General features: G+C 44.4%; 1 protein-coding gene across 2 annotated transcripts in view; it reads left to right on the top strand.

Moving 5' to 3' along the window:
- The window catches only part of CTPS2 (CTP synthase 2), a gene marked incomplete in the record, with an annotated part of 203786 nt that overhangs the window by 135570 nt on the left and 50647 nt on the right, over nt 1-17569 (top strand). For both annotated transcript variants that reach the window (XM_015818319.1, XM_015818320.1), the window contains 1 exon segment: nt 15286-15382. In XM_015818319.1, the coding sequence (XP_015673805.1) occupies nt 15286-15382 (97 nt within the window).

The following is a 17569-nucleotide window of genomic DNA, read 5'->3' as shown; positions in this document are numbered from 1 at the left end:
CGCGCTCCAGGAGCCGGAAGCAGGCGTTGAACGACTGTATATAAACCTTCCCAGCATTTGCCTTTTTAACCCTGATGATGTCAAGTGCACTTGACGAAAGCTTGGTAGATTAAACTCTATATGTTTTATAGATTTCTCTTGGTGGTCGCTTTGTTTTATAATGAATATTCCCAAGAGTCGTATTTTTGTTTTTATTGCTATATATATATATATATATATATAATATTTCTAATTATGTATCAATATATATGACTATATATGTCTATAATATCTTTATATACTTTATTCTTAGGGTTAGCGTTAAAAATAAGATTACAAATAGAGTTATACCTTTCCTTATTCCACTATTATATAGTATAATTTATAATACTCTTAACACCTCTTATCTATATTTCTATAGCACTACACACAATACAAATACATATGCTATTTTCTAAGTATTATCACCACACTTAATTTCATTCACTATCACTCTTATTTGAATAATCACCTTTCTCTATATTTCTTTACTATGCTATAATTACTTTCTCGCTTCTATTTAATTCAATTACTCAATTATGCTTATTTCTATTCGTTAATACTATTTATTTCCTTTATTCCTTTTAATACATTGCCTGACGCCCCTTTTCTACTTGTCGCTTAGTCACTGCTTGTATACGGGTGCAACAATATTGCATCAGCCTTTTTTCTCTCTGTCTCAATTTAATGTATCCACAGATCCACCAAATTTCACCTCTTATTTCTTCTTCTATATATCCAATATTTCCAAAACGTCCATTCGTCACTTTGCCCAGATATATGTCAGTTAAAGTCCAAATTTCAATGCTATTTGCTCTTCAAAAATAAGTTCCACTAATTAGTATTAAATTTCTCCATTGTCTCACTTCACCTTTTAATCCTTATGTTAATTTTTTCAAAGTCTCTTAATCACCCTTTGTTACCTCCGGCCGTCCTTTCTCCAGTCCTTTCTCTAGTTTCAATCTCTACTTGTTGCAGCTCTTAAATTCTGGTCTTTCACGTTTTATAAACTTTACTGTGGGCTCTCTGCTTCTTCTCGCTGCTCTCATTCTGCTATATTGCTCCCTTCTCCGCTCTATTCCATTTCAGTTGACGCTGTGTCTCTCTCCTTATCGCTTTGCTTTTTCCGCGCCTTCTCTCCGCCAAATATTCCTCACCTCCTTCAGGGGTTTTCCTCGTCTCCCGTACAAAACTGTCACTTCTACTTTTCGCTTCCCTCTCAGACTGCCGCCATCACTCCAGGCCGGTCTTGGAGACCGGCTTCTTCTCCGCCAATTTTAAAAGTGCTGCTCCTGTCTGATTTTTCGGCATTTAAGAACAGAGGTTTGTTCCTTCACCTGCAGCCGGAAGTCCCTGACGTCACAGTTGGAAGTCCCGCGTTTCATTTCTTGGTCATTTAAAATTGGTTCATGTTAGGCTTCTTTCACAATGCCTTAACTTAATGGGATTCTCCTGTAGATAATCTAATCAAGATAATGTCCTAATCTATGCACATTTTCAAGAAAGCTTTATATAGTAATCACCATGCTTTTCAAGCAGATCTGTTTTGAAGATATGGAGGGAAAAGGAACACATACTCTGTAATTCAGATCTAGAGAGGCCTTCTAGTAATCATCCAAGGATATATGCAGTGTTATCTTCATTTTAGATATCAAAAGGGTTTTGCAGCTCCCAGTGTTTTGTTTTTGGTGGGAAACGGGTCCAAGTGGCTCTTTGAGTGTTTTGGGTTGCCTACCCCTGACCTATACCATCTCAGTCTCTTCTTAAAAATCTCCAGTGATGGACCGCCCATGATTTCTGGGGATAAGCTGTTCCACTGGTTGATTGTCCTCACTGTCAGGAAGTTTCTCCTTAATTCCAGGTTGCTTCTCTCCTTGATCAGTTTCCAATCATTGTTTCTTGTCCTTCCTTCTGGTGCTCTGGTGAACAATCTGACCCCCTCTGCCTTGTGGCAGCCCCTCAGATACTGGAATATTGCTATCATGTCTCCCCTATTTCTTCTTTTCTTTAGACTAGCCAAACCCAAGTCCTGCAACTGTTCTTTGTATGTTTTAGGCTCCAGGCCTTTGATCATCTTAGTTGCTCTTCTCTGAATTTTTTCCAAACTCTCAACATCTTTTTTGTGATATGGTGACCAAAATTGGCTGCAGTATTTCAGGTGTGGTCTTACTAGGGCTTTGTAAAGCGGTAATAGTACTTCGCATGATCTTGATTCTATGCCTTTGTTTATACAACCCAGGATTGTGTTAGCTTTTTTGGTTGCTGCTGCACACTGCTGGCTCATAGTCAAGTGATCGTCCACTAGGACTCCAAGGTCCCTCTCACAATTACTGTTTTTAAGCCAGGTCTCGCCCAATCTGTATTTGTGCCTTTGATTTTTCCTGCCTAAGTGTAAGACGTTTAGATTAAGACTTTCTTTCAGTTACAAATATCAACCAGGTAAAAGTCCATCCTAGTTCCAGTTAACCCGTTAAGTTTAAGTCACTCCTTCCAGTTTGTCTTCACGGAGTAAAATCTTTTTCTTCTCTGGAAAGTTTATCAAGTAGTTATAAGCTTCCCTTTTTGTCAAAGATTTCTCAACCTTGTTAATGTCCTTAAAGAAAAAGTCCCAAATTTGTCCTTTTAAAAGTTGTGGATTTTCTTGAAGCTCTTCTTTCAATTATATTGAGAAATTTATATTTAAACCATTATAATAAGAGTTGATGTCAGGTTTATATTCTAAAATTGCAGTTGACTCCTCTGCATTTTCAGCTGCTTGTGAAGATGCCTTGGTAGTTTGGTAAGTTTCTACACATGTTTGCATCTCTAAAGTAGTTTGAAATTTTTTTTATCATCCTTGGAGCACAACTGATCTTCAAACTGATGAATTTTATTCAAAAAAATTTCAAATACATACTCCTCCATCTTGACTCCCACTTTGGTCAAAGAGTAGCTTTTTTGTAAGTCTTTTAGAAATTGCTAGCTTTCAGGAATCATAAAAATCAGAAAGTTTTAGCCATCCACAGCAAGGCAGACCAAGCTACAAATTACTACAAATAATAAACTAAAACCACAATTTTCTGCCTTTGTGTTTCTTTGTCAGCTTTTTTTTTTTGCTCCATACTGTTAGGCCATCCTGGCTAACCTTCAAAAACGAAATCCAGCAACCAGGAACGGTAAACAATCATTGCTTTAATCAGCGTAAATGAAATAAAGTTAGCACTGGGGTAACAGCCCCGCAGTGCTCCAAATATATAGCCCGCGCCCAGCCAGTTCCTCCCAGGCCCGCCCTGTCTAGCCCCTCCCCCCTGGTCCGGCTAACTGCGCCAGCAACGACACGTTTGTCAGGCCCAGCGTTCGTCCGGTCGAGCATCCGCGCCGCTCAAGGCAGGCCTCCGTTCGGAGTAGTCCATAGGCCTGCGGGCCCGGGAGCCGCCCCGTTCTGCCCCGCCGCGCGGCCTCGCCCGATGATGTCACCCAGGCTGCCGGCTACGCGAGGCTGCGGCACTGAGCAAAGACGCCGCCCGAGGAAGCGGAGGGGCCGGACGGACGGCTGGAGGCGAGAGGAGGCAGCGGCGCCGTCCGGAGCGAACGCAGCGGGAGCCAGACGCCACCCTCCGAAGCGGCCGTGACGGGCGGTGAGGCGGCTGCAGGGCGGCGGAGACCTAGGTGCGGTAGGCCTGACATTCGGCTCCCCCTACCATGGTTCCCCCTGGAAGGAAGCAGAAAAGGGTTAGTAACTCTAGGCCACGTGGACCGGCCCACCAGGGGGTGGCCTACCCGGTTTGTTGGGATAACGTTTATGATAGCTCCGGAGTAATGTGGGCGCGGATATGTCTTTATCCCTGACCCAGGAGGCCTCAGTTGGGGGATATCCCTTCCATAGGATGAGGTACCATACGTTACCCCTACGTGTTTTGGAGTCCAGGATATCCTGGACTTCGTAATGTCCTGGCGTGATTGGACCTGGGCCTTGGCCAGGGAACACTCCCCCTGCTGGTTTCAACAGGCTGACGTGAAATACGGGATGTATTTTACCCAGGAATCTCAGTAAATGAAGCTGCATTGTCACCGGATTGATGACTCGGGCTATTCGAAAGGGCCCAATATACTTCGGAGCCAGTTTTTTACATGGGACATGCAGTTTTATGTATTTGGTGGACAAGAACACATAGTCACCTACTTGGAATGGGACTTGCTTCCTGCGTTTCTGGTCCGCCTGACATTTTGCTGCTTCCCTTGCTTTCGCTAGTGCTTTTTCCACTGTCTTCCACACACCCCCCACCTGGGCTACCCAGTCATCGATCCGGCCTGTCGGGTTACCCGACGGCTGGCACGCGGGTATGGGTACGAACTCCCGCCCATGGACCACTTTGAAGGGGGTATAACCGGTGCTGCTATGCACGGCATTATTATAGGCCACCTCAGCGAACGTTACAAGATCCACCCAGTCTGATTGCTGGTAGGAAACATAGCTCCTCAAGTAGCGTTCGACTGCGGCGTTAGCTCGTTCAGCCGCCCCGTTAGTGCTGGGGTGGTATGCTGAGCTAAGGCCTTGGCTTGCACCCAGAAACCGGACAAATTCTCGCCAAAAGTGGGCTGTAAACTGTACCCCCCGGTCTGAGATTATACGTCGCGGTGCCCCATGCAGGCGATACACCTGTGTCAAAAACATCCTTGCCAGTCTTTTGGCTGATGGCAGTCCCTTGCAAGGGATGAAATGGGCCTGCTTAGAAAATAAATCCACCACCGTCCATATTACTGTATACCCCCTAACCTCGGGAAGCTCTACAATGAAATCCATGGCTATATCTTGCCATGGGTGTTCTGGGTCGGCTACGGTTTGAAGCAACCCCATGGGTTTTCCCGGATAGGGCTTGGACTGGGCACAGACACTACAACCCTTTACATAGGCCTCAATATCCACTCTCATCCGGGGCCACCAGAATTGACGCCTGGCAAGGTGGAGGGTTTTCAGGAACCCAAAGTGGCCTGCTTGTTTTACATCATGGCACTGATGGCAAACTCTATTCCTCATCCTCAGGGGTACATAAATCTTGGTGCCATACCATGCCAGGCCGTCTCGTAGGGTTAATAGACCAGGGTTGGTCTGGAGCCATACGTCTTGTAACACGGCCGCCTTCAATTCGTCTTCAAACGACACCACTTTGGAGCACAGGTCGTGTTTTGTGTTTTCTGTGTTACAGGAGGACATAATCGGCTGTACCACCTCCACCCGCTTGCTGTCATACTGCGGTAACCTGGATAGGGCGTCCGCCAGGAAATTCTTTCCTCCCGGCACATGCTTCAGCTGGAATTGAAAACGCCTGAAGTACTGCGCCCATCGTACGTGTTTGAGTGCTAGGCGTCGAGGGGTTTGCAAGACCTCCAAGTTTTTGTGGTCTGTCCACACTTCGAACGGCTGAGCCGCCCCCTCCAGTAAATGACGCCATGTTGTCAATGCCCACCGTACCGCAAACGCTTCTTTTTCCCATATAGCCCACCGCCTTTCAGTGTCTGTTAATTTCCGTGAGGTATAAGCACACGGTTGTAATTCGCCCTGACTGTTACGTTGGAGCAACACCGCTCCCACAGCCACATCACTGGCATCGGCTTGAACAACGAACGGGCGATCTGGATCGGGATGTAGCAAAATGGGTTCTTGTGCAAAAAGTGCCTTCAACGATTCAAACGCTCTCTGGCACTCCAATGACCATTCTATCGGGTGCCCAGGCCGAGGTTTACTTGTTGTGGACCGGGTTCGCAACAGGTGTGTCAACGGCAACGCCACCGAGGCGAAGGAGGGAATAAAGTGTCGATAAAAATTGGCAAAGCCCAAGAAACTTTGTAGTTGTCGGCGTGTTTTGGGGGCTTGCCACTCTAGCACACTCTTCACCTTACTTGGGTCCATTTCCACACCTGCGGCCGAAATCCGGTATCCTAGGTAATCAAGCCGGTTTTGATGGAACTCGCATTTTGACAATTTCACGAACAGTTTGGCTTGCAACAATTTGGTTAATACATCCCAAACCAAATGGATGTGTTCCTCCAAGGTCTGGGAATAGATGAGGATGTCATCCAAGTACACCAACACCCCACGGTATAGGTGTTCATGCAGCACTCCGTTTATCAGTTGCATGAACACCGCAGGAGCTCCTTGTAGCCCGAAAGGCATCACTTTAAATTGGTAGCTACCCAGTGGACAATTGAACGCTGTTTTCCACTCGTCCCCCTGTTTTATCCTAACCCGGTAATAGGCTTCACGAAGATCCAACTTCGTGAAGACTTTCCCCTTAGCTAGATGGGCTAAAAGATCTTTTATCAAAGGCAGGGGGTACATGTGTTCCACACAGACCGCATTAATCCCCCGGAAGTCCACACAAAGCCGGAGACCCCCATCTTTTTTCTCCTGAAACAAGACTGGCGCCGCTATTCTGGAGCGGGCTGGCTGTATAAACCCCCGTTCCAGGTTCTTGTCTATGTACTACCCCAACTCCCGGAGCTCTAGCGGTGTCATGGGGTACATTCTGGGTTTGGGTAGCTTGGCTCCCGGTAGGATCTCAATTGCACAATCAGTAGAGCGGTGCGGCGGTAAACTGTCGCACTCCCGCTCGCTAAATACTGCGGCGAGATCATTATAGACCGCGGGATAACTAGGAGCGGGGTCATTTGGGATCGGTTTTGCATCCCCGTTGGCTGTTTTGGACGTCTCTCTCTTTTCCGTAGATTCCTCTGTGTCAGGTTGTGGCGGTTGGGGCCCAATTCCCAACCGTAGGTGGCGATGGCCGTCCGCCCACCACATCGTTGGAGTCCATTTGTCCAACCATGCCAACCCCAATATAACCGCCTCGGTCATTGTCGGGACCACTATAAACCGGAGGACTTCCCAATGGCCACCCATGTCCATCCGCATCGGTTCTGTCACTAATGTGGCAGGAACCCCCCCCCAACAGCGACCCATCCACCTGTTCAAAGCGGATGGGTGACGTCAGTCGGGTCACCCTAATCCCCACCTTCTCTACCACCTCCCTACTGACCAAACACCGGGTACAGCCTGTGTCAATCAGGGCCTGGTACTCGCCGGAACGTCCTGTAACCGGACTTGTCAGCGTGATCGGGATGGCAAAGGGGGCTACAGGTTGACTCACCATGGGGTCCTGTGTGACGTCGTCTCCGTCATACTCGTCCAAAGCCAGCGCTGAATCACCTGGGGGGCGGTTAGGAGACTCTCCCTCTGCCTGACGAGCAGCTCGTGACCTCTCCGTACTTTTCCGTGGCGTACCTCCCGGCCTTCCGAGTGCCGTTGGTGTCCTAGTCACTGCTGGGACCGGGCATTCCGCCACTCTATGTCCCGGTTGGTTGCATCGGAAACACCGAAACACCGGCTTCGTGTTGGGACACGGACCCAAAGACTGTCGGTTGGTTTCTTTGGGCCGGTTAACCGCTCTCCGGAGGTTTGGCTGCTCGTCCGGTGCCCTCTGGAGTTCCCGTAGCCCAGCATCCAACTCCGACACAACACGAAACCAGTCAAGGAGTCGGCACGGGACACCCCTCACCAGACACGCTCGGCGGAGCTCCTTGTCCAGGCCAGCTCGGAAGTGGTGAACTAGCAGACGTTCTGGCCATGACCGCAACCTCCCAGCAGCTTGCTGGAACTCTCTCACATACTGCCGGACCGGTCTGCCACGCTGCCGTAACCCCAACACCTTCGCCTCCGCCCGCTGCAGTCTAGAGGGGTCCTCGAACCTTGTTTTCAGTGCATCCAGGAACAAGCCGATATCAGCCAATTCCCGGGCGTGGTCGCTGTATAAATCCGCCGCCCAAGCAGCGGCCTCCCCTTGTAAACTCGCTGTAACAGCGACCACCATCGCCCAGTTCGACGAATATAGAGTGGTAAAGCGGTCCAGGTGGCTGAATACGTGACTCAGGAAAATAGCCAAGCGGTCTGGGTCCCCATCAAACGTCATGGTGAGCGGGGGTGGGTTCCACACTACCGTCTGAGGCCAAGGAGCCGCATACTGGTCCGCCTCTGAGGGTATAGACCGACGGCCGTCTGGTCCCACCCCCCAAGAGCCTGAGGAACCGGGAGTGGGCCTTGACTGTCTAGCGGGATCTCCAGTCGGGACCCTAGCCTGACGGCTCTGTCCCGAGTGGTGTGGCCGTCCACCTGCCACCCTGCCTGGGTCTGTTATAGATGGGTGGTCCCCAGGCGTAAGCCGGAGCTTTGGGCTAGCTAACTGGAAACGTGCAGCCTCTGCTGGAGTTCCCATCCCGGCCCTGGGCCTTGTGGGTGGAGGTGCCATATAACCGGTCTCCCCAAACTGGTCCCGGAGTAGGTCTAAGGTGTACTGTCCTGGAGCGGTTGAGTAGCTCCACTCCTCTTCCTCATCCCCTGTCACACGTCTCTCTCCAGCCACTCAGCGCAGGCCCCGAACTGGCTGCTCCCCGTGGCTGTCCAGCCCCAGTCTGTTGCAAAGCAGGGCTTAGCCACCACTCCCCTGACGAGGCGGAGGCTACCGGTTGCAGGGCCTCCACCCCCGGGTCCAGAGTCTGCGGTGCCCGTTCCTTCGGCCGCACCACAGCCTCCACCTCCTCCCCCCCGGACGGAACCTCCTCCTGGCCTACTGGGACAGGCGGCTCTATTGCCGGTACCGCACCTTGCGTCCCCTCTGCCATGCCTGCGCCGTCGTCCAGACCTCTGAGGAAAGTCCAAAAGCCAAAACCCCGTTCTTGTAGCTTTGTAATAGGGGAGTGCTAACTTAAATGTTAGGCCGTCCTGGCTAACCTTCAAAAACGAAATCCAGCAACCAGGAACGGTAAACAATCATTGCTTTAATCAGCGTAAATGAAATAAAGTTAGCACTGGGGTAACAGCCCCGCAGTGCTCCAAATATATAGCCCGCGCCCAGCCAGTTCCTCCCAGGCCCGCCTTGTCTAGCCCCTCCCCCCTGGTCCGGTTAACTGCGCCAGCAACGATACGTTTGTCAGGCCCAGCGTTCGTCCGGTCGAGCATCTGCGCCGCTCAAGGCAGGCCTCCGTTCGGAGTAGTCCATAGGCCTGCGGGCCCGGGAGCCGCCTTGTTCCGCCCCGCCGCGCGGCGTCGCCCGATGACGTCACCCAGGCTGCCGGCTACGCGAGGCTGCGGCGCTGAGCAAAGACGCCATCCGAGGAAGCGGAGGGGCCGGACGGACGGCTGGAGGCGAGAGGAGGCAGCGGCGCCGTCCGGAGCGAACGCAGCGGGAGCCAGACGCCACCCTCCGAAGCGGCCATGACGGGCGGTGAGGCGGCTGCAGGGCGGCGGAGACCTAGGTGCGGTAGGCCTGACACATACTTCCTTATTTTGGCTTGCCTTAGCAGCCTTCTTCCTTGTTGTTTAACATTGAAGAAATCCACCAAATGGCACAGGTCTTCAAAAAGGAACAGCAGACTGTGACTAAAAGGAGCCTCTTTTAACTTAATAAAGATTAATAGTCCTTAAAGGTGATTAAGAAATGAAAGGCACAACTTACTGTCTGTTTGAAAAGTAAATTTCAAAGCGGTTGCTTCTTCAACGGCAAACAGATTGAAGCCCCTCCCCCCAGCTTTTGGCATACATTTGCTTCGAAGCGTAGCTCCTGAAGTTACTGGCAGACCTCAGCTGTATCAGAGGATCTTGAGGGGTAATTCCAAGACTTTCCCTAGCCAAGGAGAGTCATATAAATTGAAAGAATGCCAGTTCCTTCCGTTAGAAGTTGAAGAGCTACAGTCCAGGGAAAAACCCTTCAGGGATCCCTCCGTGGGTGTGCATTCAGTTGGTCATCTTCACCGGAAGTTAGCATTTTAACTATTTTAAAATACTTTAAGTAGTTATTGATTGGAATGTATAACTGTACTTTTATTTTATGTTTAGATTGTACTGTAATCATTCATATGTTCATTATATTTAAGCTATTCTGAAAATCCTGATTGACCGTTGAGTAGGTTAAGAATAAATTTTAGGAAGAAAAAAATACATGATCATTCTAGATCAGTGATGGCGAACCTTTTAGAGACCGAGTGCCCAAACTGCAACCCAAAACCCATTTATGCATCGTTGGGTGCCGGGTGGGTGTGGCCCATTGGCTAGATGTGGCCCATTGGCTGGGTGTGGCTGCAGTGGTAAAGGCAGACTGGGTGGGACTAAAAAGTTCAATCAATCAATTCCGACTTTGCAAAACCTTTTTTTTCCCACGAGAAGTTGAAATTGACTGATTGAACCTTTTTTTTTTTGCACACGGTGGTGGAGGCCTAAAGCAAAAAGGTTTTATAAAACCCAGCTGAAAGCCTAGGACTGGGGTGACGGCCCGCGTGCCCACAGAGAGGGCTCTGAGTGCCGCCTCTGGCACCCGTGCCATAGGTTCACCACCACTGTTCTAGATGGCAGATGTCAACTACTTCCAAGTTCTTTTCACCAACTTCCCTGCCCTAAGCTGGTATCTTTCAGAAAGAATAAATACTGCATTCTTTCTTATTATTAGCCATCAGTCAGATTTAGCAGGAGTCTGATTATATCATAACCAGTCTGTGAACTTGTAAAGCATAAGGATATGTAACTATCCAAATTGGTTCCTACAAAATGTGGCCATAACTTATTTGTAATCCATCAAGTGTCTATGTATGTGTGTGCATATGCCTTCATGTTGACTCCAGGCAATTGCTTGGACTGGTCCTTGCAGTTTTCTTGGTATGATTTTTGGAAGTGGTTTACCATTGCCTTCAAGTCATAAAAAGGGAAGTTTTTTTAAGCTAAAAGTGAACAGAAGAAGTTATGATTCAGTGTAATGTTTGTATCAAACCAGTGGAGCCAAGAATATAACTGTCACATGTTAGATAGATATGAAGAACAAAAGTTAGTATTCAGAATTTTTTTAAAAAACCTTTTTTCTCTCTAAATGAATCTAGAAAATTACAGAAATGTAAGGTGTGATGGTAGCAGCTATTTATGTGAGGACCATCTTTTCACATATTATTTGAAAGCATTCAGTCACATCATTAATGCAGTGAATCCACTCTAGTTATTTTTATATGAACTGTGTACTCTGCATTTAAATCCAAAGAACTTTACCACTGTAATCTAAACTTTATGTTGGAATATTCATGAGCAGGAAGAGTCATGTGGTAACTCAGTCAGCCAATGTGAGTAAAGTGCTACTGAGTCTGTGCAAAAGGGTATTGAGTTGGAGCTGGATTTTGTTTGTTTCAGTTCCAATCTCAGGTCTGTCTCTTCTGTAAGAAGTCTTCATTTATGCTATGTTGCTATGAAGAAGAATGTATGGTATTGTAAATATTTTTATATGAATATAAAGAAGTTATTTGAATCAGCTAAATGCAGTCAATTGTGAGAGCTTCTGATTTATTTTCACCAACAGAGAAATTAAATTCTCTAACAGGTTATGGGCCCAGAACTTACTAAGGACTGCATTATAATTTAAAGCTGGAAGAAATTGCCTGTGTTTAGAAAGTATAAGAACAAGGCAGAATTAGCAGAATGGCTGCAATGGAATTTAAGGAAAGCTCTGTGCCTTGTTTAGGCCAAAAGAATTACATTATATGGGCTGCTAAGATGGAATGTTTGCTGAAAGCAAAAGAGCTGTGGTATATTGTAGAAAATCCCCCACAAGTGTTTGCAGCTGTTGATCAGAAAAGCCATGATCAAGCCATGGCTTATCTCATCTTGAATTTAGATGATGAACAATTTCTAAATGTTGCAAATCTAAAAACTGCAAAGGAAATTTGGCTGAAGTTGAGAGCTGTGCACGTGAATGTTTCTGCATGCAATATAATGCAATTGTCAAGAAAACTTTACAGAGCCTGTTTGCAACCAGGTGAATCTGTGGAACAGCATTTAAATAAAATGCAAAGTTTATTTTTGGACTTAGAACAACGTGGGATTAAATTCCCTGAGTCCCAGAAGGTTTTATTGGTGTTGAACAGTTTAGATAAAACCTGGGACATAGTTTCTGCAATATTTGAATGCAAAGAAGAGAAAGACTTAAATTTTGAGGCTTTAAAGGCATGTTTGCTTAATGAAGAAGAGAAGCACAATTTTAGGAACAGCCAGGAGGAGGAGAAATTCCTGAGGAGGGGGTCCAGACTGCAAGTCTCCAGAGGAGAAGGAACAAAGAGCAGATGGGACCAAATTGCAACAAAAGAGAGATTTTGCAAGCAGAAAGCTTTGCAAGAAAAGAATTGCTACATTTGTGGAGCGAGCACACATCTGAAAAGGAACTGTTTGCAGAGGAACAATTTGCAGCAAAAGACATTTATGCATGCAAAGAAGACTAATTTGCAAAAGGAACATTTTGGTGTTGCAAAAGTTTGCTATAGCAACAACAGAGACAAGTGGCTAATAGATAGTGGTGCAAGTCAAACAATTGTTAATGACTCTGAATTATTTTGCAGGTTTGTTCCATAGCACAAGAAGCTGTGGCTTTGGCAAATGGCCAGAAAGCAAAAGTCATTGGAAGAGGCGATGTAAAAATTCCATATTTGGAATCAAAGTTTGCCAATGTGCTTTGTGTACCTGAGATGGAACATAATTTGTTAAGTGTGTCTAATTTAGACAAACAAGGTTTTGAGACTATTTTTGTAAATGGGAAGTGTCTCATCAAAAGGAATTGGAATATTTGTGCAGAAGGCATAAAGGAAGATAATCTATATGTATTGCAGGGACAAAAGGTTCAATGTTCCCATATATTTAAGAATGTTGCAGAGCATGATTCATGCGTTCATCTTCTACATAGAAGATTTGGCCATGCAAGCTTTAAAGTTTTGCAGCAAATGCAAGACTTTGCAGAAGGGCTAAATTTGAAGGGATGCAAAACATATTTGGACTGTGCAGTATGCAAAGCATCGAAGTCAAAGGCATTCCCAGTTAGTAAATATAGCACAAGACAAACAAAAAGAGCTCTAGAGCTGGTCCATGCAAATCTGGTGGGACCTATGCAAGCCAGTTTGGGAGGAGCAAAATATGCACTGGTAATTGTTGATGATTATAGCAGGTATTCGTTTTGCTACTTGCTTAGAGATAAGACAGAGGTGCTACAACAATTCAAACAGTGGGTAAGTTTTGTAGAGAGAAGGTACAGACAACAAGTGTGTCAGTTGCAAACTGACAGAGGTACTGANTAGAGGATTCTGGTATGAGCAGGTCATATTGGGGAGAAGCCATATTGACTGCCAATTATATAGTTAACAGGCTGTGGAGTTCCTCCATTAATAATACTCCATATGCCATTCTATATGGGAGAAAGCCATCACTGGCACATTTGAGAATTTTTGGAAGTACTGCATGGGTACATATTCCGAAAGCAATCAGAAGAAAGGGGCAGCAAAAGGCAAGAAAGCTCAGGTTTGTGGGCTATGAGCCAGGGTCAAAAGGATATCGCTTTAGCGATGGAAGTAAAAGAATTGTAATTTCAAGATCTGCTGATTTTGCAGAACAAAATTGGGACAGAATTAATGCAAATTCTGGGTATGTCTCACTTAATGACGGTGATCTGTTTAGTGACAACTCATCTAATGATGGAAAAATGATTATTGAAGATGTCAATGTTCAGGGAGGAGAGGCTGAACAAGAAATGAAGCCAGAAAGACTTGAGACACAGGAGCAGTTAATACCACGTAGGTCAGAGCGATGTAATAAAGGAATTCCGCCTGACAGGTATTCTGCCAGCAAGGTAAAGGTTTGCAATGTGTGGTATGAACCAAGAAGTTATAAAGAGGTGTTGGCATTACCAAAGGTTGAACAAGAAAGATGGAAGGAGGCCATGGATAAAGAGATGATATCCATGGGAGACCATGAAGTATTTAAATCAGTGACTTTGCCACAGGGAACCAAAACTGTGGGTTGTAAATGGGTATATAAGAAAAAGGTATTGCCAAATAATGATATACAGTATAAGGCCAGGTTAGTGGCACAAGGTTTTTCACAATTAAAAAATGTGCACTACGATGAAGTATTTGCGCCAACTGTGAAAAGTGAGAATATAAGATTAGCACGCGTTGGCAGCGGCATATAACCATAAATTTGGGTCTTCAAATACAGATTACTGAGGAATTGAAGTTAAAGTGTTATGTCGATAGTGACTATGCAAATGACATAAACACAAGGAAATCAAATTCTGGGATTATAATATTGTTTGGAGGGACTCTGATTGGATGGAAATCCAGAAAACAAACAACTGCTGCTATTTCAACAGAGGAAGCAGAGTTTATTGCTTTATCTGAATTGTGTTCTGAAGTAACATGGTATGTACAGTTGTTGCAAGGTTTAAATATTAATGTAAGAGAATCTGTAAAGGTATTTGAAGACAATGCTGCCTGTATAAAAATGGCAACTGGTGACAGGGTGAAGAACAGAAGTAAACATGTAGACATTAAATATTGTAATGTCAGGGAAGCTGTAAAAGGAAAATTGATTAGTTTACATCATTGTTCTTCTGAGGATAATTTGGCAGACATGATGACTAAACCATTGGGTGGTGTTCACTATGGAAAATGTATTGAGTCAATAGGTCTGATGTCTCTTCCTGTCATGAAGGGAGGAGTGTTGGAATATTCATGAGCAGGAAGAGTCATGTGGTAACTCAGTCAGCCAATGTGAGTAAAGTGCTACTGAGTCTGTGCAAAAGGGTATTGAGTTGGAGCTGGATTTTGTTTGTTTCAGTCTCAGGTCTGTCTCTGCTGTAAGAAGTCTTCATTTATGCTATGTTGCTATGAAGAAGAATGTATGGTATTGTAAATATTTTATATGAATATAAAGAAGTTATTTGAATCAGCTAAATGCAGTCAACTGTGAGAGCTTCTGATTTATTTTCACCAACAGAGAAATTAAATTCTCTAACACTTTACTTTGCTGTTTAGTGTCTTTTAGCTTAGAATTAAAACAATCAGGTCTTCTGAAATATTAGCCACCTGGAGTCATATATTTGAGATGGGAGGCTATGTAAATCAAATAAATAAATAAAATACAACATGGATAATATTTCATGTTTTACTGTTGCTTGAAACAAATCTTACTCCAGTATGAATATGAATAAATATAGTTTCTATATATTAAATATTAGGACTGATTTCTACAACTCTTCTAGGAATATGTTTATCATTTTGATTTCAGTGATAAATAAGTTGCTGGTGGAGCCTGGCTTTATTATATGCAGTATTTTAGTAGAAATTGAAATAGATTTATAGGCACATATTTAATTTTTTATGTGTTTGGTTTGTCCAGAGTATAAATTATACAAAAAATGTTTTTCTTTCTTTCTTAAGGTCATTGATATGCCTGAACATAATCCTGGTGACATGGGAGGAACAATGAGACTAGGGAAAAGAAAAACTATCTTTAAGACAAAAGACTCTTTGTTAAGTAAGTCATGGCATCTTTGGTTAGATCTTTTGCTTTTGTGTTCAAACCATATAACAGTATCTTGTTCAAATATATATACTATTTTAAGAGTAACATTAATTAGATTTAATATCTTGTCTTTGTCTTAAATCCTAATTATAACTCTTGTTAAGCTTCTGCTTTCAGAAATCATTAGAAAACCTTAGGAGATATCGCAGGATGAAGTTGTCCTTCATATTAGGATTCTGAAGGATGTAATTACTACCTATTTCTGGTACCTTCTTCAAAAGATTAGATGTGAGTCTGTGTTAGAAGCAGAATCTTGATCATTATCATCATTCAAGGAGCAAAACAAAATGAAGCATTTCTCTCACTTCTTGATTTTATTTATTTAACTTGCAAGAGGCAGCAGGAACAAGGTGCTTCTTTTCTGACATATAATTGATCAAGGACAAACATCCCTCCTATCAAAAAGCAGGATGCTGAAAGGAAGGGATCAATAGCATGAGAAGAATTGGGTTCATGATTAAGCAAAGCCAAAATTGATTTCCTGCAACAGAGTTTAAACATCTCTGCTTGGAGTCTATAACCATGTGGGGAGTTGTTTTGGACAACAGTCACTCATTTTCAACTCTTCCTTTCAGGAACGGCTGTTGGGAAGTTGGTAGAGAGGCATCAGTTTGAAATTGTTCTGCTTCTTCCTAAGTAGGTGGTAAATACTTTGAGCTTTCCTATTTTGGCTGCCCCAGCTTTGACCCTTCCCCATTCTTTTTAAAATTTACATTGAGAAGGACCTTTGTCAGTTGGTGGTGAGGTATCATCAGAGTGCTAAGTATGTAATTATACAGATAGTCCTCAACTTAAGACCACAATTGGGCCTGGAATTTTGGTCACTAAGCAATTTTGTTGTAAAGTGAGATGTCACATGTGTTCCTAGTGACAGCAATTCCAGTAATCCACATTGTTAACCAAATTGTATTGATCATTAGCTAAAGATCCATTCTACCCCAAGACATTTCAGACTTGATCCCTCCCAGCCCTGAGCCTCAGGAAGATGAGTGACTCCCTCCAACTTCCCCCATCTATCTATTTCCTCACCCATCTTTGCCCATTGGGCCACCTGGTACCCTGCCTTATAGAGTGGCAAGCAATCCTAGAACCACATGTCCACTCCCAGTCGCCTTCACTACCTTGCACTCCATAAATTCCCCTTGCTTTTTAGGGAATGGGAGTCATAGCTCCTCATTTTGTGATAGAAAATGCAGTTTTATTCTATAGAAATTCTGTTTTATTCTAAAGAAATTGTAGCAGAAGATTATTATATAGCCATACAGATTGGTAGCAGAGGATGGATACATAGCCATAGAGATCAAATGAAGTGTACAGTGTATAATCATCATGGGCCTTGGTGCTTAAAGGTTTTTAACTGTCTTTTTAACTGTCACAGGAAACTCTCCTCAAACCATAGATTATAACCATAAATGTAAACACTGCCATCAACTGGCTGAATAATTCTGTAGTTGTTGCAATGCAAAATACATTCTAACATGTATTCCAACACCCCACTCAACAACTACTCCTTATAATAGTCTCATTTCTGATCTTAGTTCTGCTTCCTGTTTCTTATGATTCTTCTTGTTCTTTTTCTTCCTCTTCTTGCTGTCCTGGCTGTCCATAGAGCTGCTGCTGCAGCTTCAGCCTTGGCTCTCCAAACAGTTGACACTGTAGCTGCTGTGGCTCTGATTCTGGCTCCAACTGGTCTGGGGGACCAGGCCGGCGGCTGCAGTCTCTTTTAGTTTCTCTTTCCCGTCTCTGGGTTTTAATGCTTTGCAAGCAACGTAGGACAGATGTTTGGCTGGGATACCTTTATTGTTTCTGGTTATCTCCTGATTGAAACCTCATGTGGCCTGGTTTCTTCTTTTATTCCACTTGGATAGATTTTCCCAGTTAATTTCTTTTTTTAAAAAGTTTTTTATTTATAATACAGTTAAAACAAAAATGGACATAATGTGACATTCCAGAATAAATATTCCTAACAATTTGTTCCTCTTAATACATATAATTAATACATCATTCTTAATCTCTAAATAAACTTATTCTTCTATACAATACAATTATATATACAGTTATATGTATTTCTGTCTTAACACTAGCTTGAAGCCCAAGCAGTTCTCCTTAATTCATACCAGTAATAAAATTTGTCCCAGA

Source organism: Protobothrops mucrosquamatus, unplaced genomic scaffold, assembly GCF_001527695.2.
Source record: "Protobothrops mucrosquamatus isolate PMUCROS unplaced genomic scaffold, P.Mucros_1.0 scaffold718, whole genome shotgun sequence".
Taxonomy (NCBI): domain Eukaryota; kingdom Metazoa; phylum Chordata; class Lepidosauria; order Squamata; family Viperidae; genus Protobothrops; species Protobothrops mucrosquamatus.
This window is presented reverse-complemented; position numbering and strand designations above follow the sequence as displayed.